This window comes from Cynoglossus semilaevis, chromosome 8, assembly GCF_000523025.1.
Source record: "Cynoglossus semilaevis isolate Cse_v1.0 chromosome 8, Cse_v1.0, whole genome shotgun sequence".
NCBI classification, from domain to species: Eukaryota; Metazoa; Chordata; class Actinopteri; order Pleuronectiformes; family Cynoglossidae; genus Cynoglossus; species Cynoglossus semilaevis.
This window is the reverse complement of record NC_024314.1, coordinates 28100252-28108468: the sequence shown is the minus strand read 5'-3', so window position 1 is coordinate 28108468 and position 8217 is coordinate 28100252. Positions and strand designations below refer to the sequence as shown.

General features: G+C 43.5%; 1 protein-coding gene across 1 annotated transcript in view; it reads left to right on the top strand.

The window, feature by feature from the left end:
- Nucleotides 1-6789, top strand: part of LOC107988884 (LARGE xylosyl- and glucuronyltransferase 1-like) — a 30684-nt gene extending 23895 nt beyond the window's left edge. Inside the window, exons 3-4 of the mRNA XM_017034536.2 lie at nucleotides 3052-3350; nucleotides 6552-6789. Coding sequence (XP_016890025.1) covers nucleotides 3052-3350; nucleotides 6552-6692 — 440 coding nt within the window. The 3' untranslated portion in view covers nucleotides 6693-6789. The remainder of the gene's footprint in view (nucleotides 1-3051; nucleotides 3351-6551) is intronic.
- The last annotated feature ends 1428 nt before the right edge of the window (nucleotides 6790-8217 follow it).

Below are 8217 nucleotides of genomic sequence, written 5' to 3'. Positions count from 1 at the left end.
CTGTTTGCTCTGCGTCTTTATTTATGTTTACGTCATGTTCTCGTCGAGGGGGCAGCTGTTGATTTCAGCTACCTTTAAAAAAAAACATGAGGCGTTGGGACGTTGGATTTCATAAAACAAGAAGCGTGCACATAAAAGAAGAAGAGAAACAACACCGGTTTGACACCAGGGGGACATAAAAGCTTTTATTCTAATGTGGAGCCGCTGAATATTTCCCTCTCGCAAATAAATTCTCTGGCTTTGTGTTCTTGCCTTGGAACAGATCACTGGTCCGAACTGATGGTTTCTGTATGGAGTTTGCGTGTTTTTCAGGTTTGCGTGTTTTTTATATTTGTGTGGACAGTGTGAAACCTGGTCCTGTTTAGTTGAACACAACACTGATTTACCAGCAGGAGTTGAAGAAAGGCACATTTCTTCCAACATCTCTCTTTCTCTCTCTCTTTTTTAATAGATTTCATATGCCATCCGTTGCCACCTAGTGGAGTAGTATTTAATATTTCGGCTGTCACTGTCGCATAGACGAACAAAGACAAAATCATCTTCAGACCAATCAAGTGAAATTGCATCATTTTCGCTGGTCGAGACGGTGATTGGGAGTCACTGCTGTAAACGAGGTGTAGACGAATGACCAGCGGAAATCTTTCAGGCGTCGCTAACTTTGTTGCCACCTAGCTGACGTACCATTTATTTCATTCGTCTTGTCGTCGGCCGAGGACGTTTGATCCATGTCTTGTGCAGAGACTTCTGTTGTCACGTAGACAATGAGCTTCCTGAGAAATCCCTCAGAGCCAAATGGAATTGGCTCGGCCGCACAAAGGACCAGGTGCATCTGCCGCTCGGAAAATGCCATATGCAATTTCTGAGCAGCACAAACAAATGGTCATGGAGTCCATTTCACTGGGATTAGTCTCCGCAAATCCACTCTGGAAATTAATTACAGCTTGGAACCAGCGGAATCCAGAAGGTACTTTGGTTTTTCTGTGCGATAGCTTAGCGGCCCTCGACGCCGTCACCCTCTCTGTGGGCAGAAGACAAGAGAAAGAATGGTCTGACCTATTTATATTCCAAGTTCATATACCGTATATATTTGATTATGTATTTATGCAATAAGATGACAAACCTTTTGGCAGCGTCGTCGTTGTAATAGCTAACTCTTCTCTTTGTCTCTGTTGTTCGTACCTGTACATTACCATGCATGTACTGTAGTACAGTGGTCTTCAATATGAGGTGCACAACCCTTTGGGGGGCTGCAAAAGTACTGCATAGGGGTCAACAAATTATTGATAAATCAGACCAGGGAATTCCAGGTTGATCGTGTGATACTGGACCACAGGAAGAAAAATGAAATTTTTTTTACTTTAGATTTCTTACCTTTCTTTATGTATTTTTTTCAATTCCTATGAGTAAATCAGCGTTGTGTTCAACTAAAGAGGAACAGGTTTTCACACTGAAGTTGAAACTAGAAGATCATGACACATGTTGTATTATTACCTTTGTAGCTTCTGATTCTAATTTATGTAGATTGGTATTTTCAAAAACAACCCTTCTTATAAATATACATTAGTTACTTCATTAAAAAAACATATCAAGTACATGATAAAGAACCCTGGTGTATTAGGAGGAGGCTCCGTGTATCTGGAGGTGCTTCAGTTGCCTGGAAGCAACCGGTGGAAGTGGTTTGACAGATGGTATCATACTGGAAAGCCCTCTTTTCTCTCTAGCACAGATCAATACACGTAATTGGAGCCATAATGCCTCTGGTTCCCTGCCAGGACCGCAGCCTTCCAAAGTCGGCTCCTCTGCCCATTGAGATTCTGCATAGATCACCTACGGTATTCTTTAATGGTCCACAAACAAGCTTTTCCAAGACCCCCCCCCCCGCTCTCCGTCTCCTCTCTCTGAAGAGAGTAAGAGCTGCCTGTTCATACTGGGAGGAGGAGGAGGAGGAGGAGGAGGAGGAGGAGGAGGAAACTGCTCCTGATGTGGATACACTGAGTGCGAGCTGCTTTTCTGTTAGTACTAGGAAGTATCGATCCGGAGATATCCGTGTCCGTCGACACTAATGTGAACCAGCGCCCGTGCCTCTGCTGGGATTTCAGTTTATTCCAGGTTCAACTCCCCACGAAACTTTGTAATCTCTGAAGCATCGAGTGTCGTTTTCACGGCAGTCACGTCACGTTTGAAACGTTTTCTCTCTAAAGCTGCGGCGAGGTCACGACCCAGAAGGATCCAAATTATAAATTCATCAGCTGAGAAATGATTGTTTTCAAAGTTGGATGAATGTGCAGAGCCATCCGTCCGATGTTGTTGCCATATTATGTGGAACCAACATTTGACGTGCGTGAAGCCAACACGTACATGGAGCCTTAGGTTTGTCTGCAGGTTCACAGTTTCTCTTGGAACTCTACGTGAAAAAACTTCAGAATGGTTTTTCTTTCCCTTATCTTGAAATAAAATCTCCAAGTATTTACAAAATTAAACTAATTAAGTCCAAACCTGCAAACAAGAAGGGCTTTGAACCGACAACCTTCACAGCAGCAAAGTGATATCAAGTGTAAATGTTTTTTGAGGTTAGCATTAGCATTGCCTCTGTGTATTTTCTCTGTTTCACATTTTTGTTTTTTCTACCTGACCTCAGATGAATTCAAACAGTTTTCAACTGTGACGTCGTTAAACTGTAGACTGACAACCGTGTGGTTTCTTTTGTTCTGAGACCCAGAACATGGTTGGATCTGGACCCACCAACATGTGAAAAAGTACTTCATTTATTTGGTCATTTTAATTTTAATTTAAAAAAACTTAGTCTAAATTTAGACTGAACTCATGGACGGTGGTAATGAAATAAAAAAAAAGATTAAAATGTAACATTTAAAATGCAGATGTTCTCTGAAGGTCAAGGCCCGAGGGCTCCTCGTCGCTGATTGCTTCCGTCCAACAACGCGCTGCTACTGTATCACATTAGCATTATTAAACATCTTAGGTGGCGCTGATGTCTCATTTTCATTTCCTTTAATTAAATCTTGTTTTTTTTCTTTTCTGTCCCACCCGCAGTCAAGCCCCTCCCACTGTCTCCGCTCGAGGTCCAGGCGCCAACGGTGTCGGGCGGAGGCGGCGAGCGGCAGGCCTTAGAGCTGCGCGTCCGTGCGGTGGAGGAGGAGAACAGGGCTCTACGCCGGGAGCTGAGCCAGGCGCCCAGGAGCCAACCGGCGCACGCCCCCTACGCCGGCCACCGCGGCAACCAGAGTCGAGCTCACTCCGAGGAGGGCACCGGTGACAACGAGGTCCAGAGAGCGGCCGCGGTCGGGAACAACTCGGACTGCGTTCAGCAGCCGGTGGTGGATAAATGTGAGGTGAGAGTGAGACGCGTTTGGAGCCCTTCGCTACGGTGTGACAGTTTGTAAACAAAAAAAAAAAAAAAAAAATGAAGGCCTGTGCTGCTATTACGGCTTCACAGACGGCAGAGCACTCAGAGCCTCTTTATATATAGCTGACCTCAGAGCTGTTTTCCAGGAACCAGAGTGCCATTAGTTTACTGTAAGAAGCTATTACAGGCTGTTTTAGCCTGTTAGCGCAATCTTCTATCAGTGATGGTGTTGGTTTGCCGTCGGGATATGGCTCCCTCTGAAAGAGCTGGATGATGTGAGGGCTTTAACGCGGTGGCTCAGTGATCCCTGCACTGATAGCACCTCTCAGTACCAATCTGTCCAGACGGCTAAAGAGCAACCGGGAAACTGGTCATGCTAACGGGTTCTGAGGATGCTAATCAGAACAATCAGGCTCTGGTTTTTTCACTTTTGAGTTGTCGGTGCAGTGGTGCAGCGGTGGGCACCACGGGCCCACAGCGTCGCCGTTCAGAGGGTGAACCTGACGGCCTTTTTTCGGCGTCTTCGTCCTCGGGCGTCTTCAAAGACACTTCCTCGCGTGTCTCCGTCCTCGGGCGTCTTCAAAGACACTTCAAAGAGAAGCAGGCTAATTGGGAAGACTCCGCTCTGCCTGAAGGTGTCGATGAGAGTGTGGAAGATTTATCTCCACACGTCACTTTCAACCGTTCTCCACTCCAACACAATACCACTTTGAATGACCTCATGACCCCTGGAAGTTCAAATAAAAAAAGACAAAAGACGGACGGCAGTTTGAATTTATAATGACAGTCCTGACCCACATATATCCAAATATATACAGGCGAGTGAAAATGTTCAGTCATTTTATATTAATAAATATGTATATATAAAAACATATACATATATACAGACATTTACATAAATATACATACATGTATTGTATGTATATACATGTGTACACACATTTACATAAATATATACATACATGTATTGTATGTATATATTTATGTAAATATATTTGTATATAATTATATTTTTTTAAAAAGCCAAATAAGTTGTAAAACAAATGTCCTTATAGAAATAATAAACATGACGTCATTATTATTGAAGGATCACTCCTGAATAATGTTCGCATTAATTGCTTTAGCATTAGCATAACGATAGCATCATTTAATTACAAATCACGATTGATTCTCAGGCAGATTTTTAAGAGGTGTCCAGTCTGTGTCTGATTGACACGAGGCTACGGATACGCTACGTTAGCACGTCAGAAGGAGCAACGACACGAGACGAAAAAACGATGAGCATAAAAACACAGGAAAGACGAGAAGGATTTAAATTAAAAAAAACAAACTTTGAGCTGTTTTTGTCTGAGTCCAGACGGAAGCATCGACAGGAATGCGAGACATTCCGACTGCTCAACATCACGGTTCCGACCAGCCTCTCCACGTTTATTAGATCAGACTAGCGCTAGCTAACGTCAGAGCAGCCATCGCTGCGACTGCTGCGTGTTGTTCCCAGATAGCCTTTCACCTCGGGTTGTATTTTTCCTCGTACCACTCTCAGTTTCCCTTTTACATCAGCTGTCAATCACAAATACATCCAGGCACATATATATATATATATATTTATATATATATATTTGTGGTGCTTACACCGCAGTGTTGGGCTGCGGCCCACTGCAGGGAAAGTGGAGCCGCCGTCCAGACTGTAGCATTTGAACACGACCCTCTGCACCTGCTGCTGAAGAAACTCTAAGAAGAGAAGTAAAGAAAATACACTTGGACTTTTGAAAGGTCAAGACGCCAACCGCTGTGGCTCATGGCCCCGAGGCTGCACAGGCAGTGAGAGTTTCAGCTAAAAAACAAAAAAAAAACAACAACAAAAAACCTCCCAAACTTCCTGCACTCAGGTTCATCTGGAGGCTGTAATTAAATAAATAAACGTATTGAAATGTTGGGGGTTCAACGCCGTCTGGAACAAGGTGAGAGCTTCACAGAAGGTCAGGGTTTGTTTGTCCAGGGTTGTGGGTTGGATTTCTTTTTTTTTTTTTTTTTCAAGGGGACACTTGACGATTTTTTTTTTTTTTTTTTTTCAAGGTGACACTTGACGACCAAGATTTGTTGGGAGTTGAACCAACGATTAATTCCTGATTGGGATCAGTATTCGTACGTATTTGAGATTAAGGTGAATTTATTCAAAATATTATAGTTAATATAATTATATTACTGTCAAGTGTAACAGTTTAACCTTGAAGTACTGGTACTTTAATAGTACTACGGTGCCGTTATGATGAAGATGAAGTTCTTAGTACTTATTTTTACTTCAGTTAGTTTCAGTTTTTAGTTCTTTTATAAATTATTTTTTTATGAATGTGAATTTATTTTAATCGCTGCCTTTGTCGACGATTACCTGAATTATTTTGCTAACATCAGAAGCGGCGCTGCTCGCCCTTAACTTCATTTCCGTGTTGACAATGTGAGACAAATACTCTGATACTTCCTCGCTTCACAGAAGGTCAGGGTTTGTTTGTCCAGGGTTGTGGGTTGGATTTCTACTTCACAGAAGGTCAGGGACGAAATGACCTGGAGAGTTCGGAAATTAAGAGTTTGTTTGTCCAGGGTTGTGGGTTGGATTTCTTTTTTTTTTTTTTTTCAAGGTGACACTTGACGACCAAGATTTGTTGGGAGTTGAACCAACGATTAATTCCTGATTGGGATCAGTATTCGTACGTATTTGAGATTAAGGTGAATTTATTCAAAATATTATAGTTAATATAATTATATTACTGTCAAGTGTAACAGTGTAACCTTGAAGTACTGGTACTTTAAAAGTACTACGGTGCCGTTATGATGAAGATGAAGTTCTTAGTACTTTTTACTTCAATTAGTTTCAGTTTTTAGTTCTTTTATAAATTTTTACTTCAGTTAGTTTCAGTTTTTAGTTCTTTTATAAATTATTTTTTTATGAATGTGAATTTGTTTTAATCGCTGCCTTTGTCGACGATTACCTGAATTATTTTGCTAACGTCAGAAGCGGCGCTGCTCGCCCTTAACTTCATTTCTGTGAGACAAATACTCTGATACTTCCTCAGTGGAAGTACTTCTTCTGTGAGTTTTTTTTCTTTTTTTCGTGATCATCAGTTTTTTTTTTTGAAGAATGATTTTCTGTCATGTTCCCGTTCTCTAACCGCTGCCTCCGTCTCCACAGACCATCCACGTGGCCATCGTGTGCGCAGGTTACAACGCCAGCCGTGACGTGGTGACCCTGGTGAAGTCCGTCCTCTTCCACAGGTACGGTCTTTCTTCTTGTCTCTGGGAACCTTCGCAGCACACGTTTCCCCCTCAGTAATATCTTTGAACCGATGGTCCAGAGAGGAGCGGGAGGTCTGGTCCTGTCCCGGCGCCACGAGGCCAGGCAAAGTAATCTGTTATTAACCCCCCCCACCCCGCCCCACCCCCCCGAGAGGAGGCAGATTGGTCGGGATGTGCAGTTACTTCAAATGAGGGTAAAAACATCAGGGGCAGGTGGGGAGGGGGCGGGGGGGGCTGTACACTCCCACCCGCCACGACAGGGCTGTAACTCCAGTTTAAGGCTGGTCTTATTTACTCAGGTGGTCCGATGCTGCACAGTTGACACTTTATAGCAACGGAGACGGAATATTTGCTGAAGTTTTCAAGTACATCCAAGCCCCGGGAATATTTCATCTTCAGATCCTTGTCATTAACGTCGCAGTCTGAAGACAGATGTTCTGAACCGGCGCCTTCTTCAATAAAAAACTCGGTATCCGCTGCTATTTTCAGCACTTCATCACAGAGTAACAACATAGAAACGAAGCCCGAGCGCGGGCAGTCAGTCAGCAGAGCTGCTCGCCATGATGAAGGATAAGTGCCGGACCTGAAGGATGGAGAGCGGCGCTCACACGACCCGACGTGAAGAACGTCCCGCTGTTCAACGGCACGGGACGCCGCTTCCTGCTTTTGCCGCGTGCCATTAGTCACGAGTTGAACACGAATAATGAACAATACATAACGCGCGGTAGACGTGAGCCCCCGTTGGTAATCAGTCGGCGTCGCCTCGTCTTTACGGCACTTGTTAATTAGCTTCCAGAGCTGTAGATGGATTCATCATAAACGCAATTAAAATTTGATTTTCATGTTGTTCGAAAAAAAAATAGTAAAAAAAAAAACTTCAACTGCTGAAGTGATGCACGTTTGACGCCGCCCTGCTGCATGTTTATTTATTGCAGCGTTTATTTGTATTATATTGAGTTGACAGAGACGACCCCTGACCCCGTCTAGTCCTGTCAGACTCAGATCCCGCAGACGGCCACTAGGGGTCTAGGCATGTATTTGATGCTCTTCTAGGTCTTCCTCCAGACTGTCCAAACCCGTCCAGTCTCTGTCCCCGGACCATCAGCCATGTTTCTTCATGAAGGAAACTGTTTCTCCAACTGGGGGTCAAAAAAAAAAACTCTGGTTTCCTCTAATTTTTCAGCAGGTATAAAACATTTGAGGTCATTTTTCCGGTGCCTGCTGCCAGGAACTGAGCCGCGCTGGCTGGAGCCACGACTGGTGATTTTTGGCTTTAGTCAGTGTCGTCGTCATGGTAGCAGCGGGCTGTACTGTAGTACTGACCCGTCACTCAGTTAACCTTAGTTTTTATTACAGGACAATGAGACGTCAGGCTGAGTCCAAACTCAAAGATATTTAAGGCACCGCTGGTTGTACTTTTTTTTGTAATAATATATTTTTTTGTGTATTGCTCAAGTTAGCCAGTAGGACACAGTGTACTATAAGCCATTTGTACCTGTGTACTAGTTGCAGATACCATTATTATTACCGAGACTTTCTATTTGACAAGCGCCGTCTCTCCT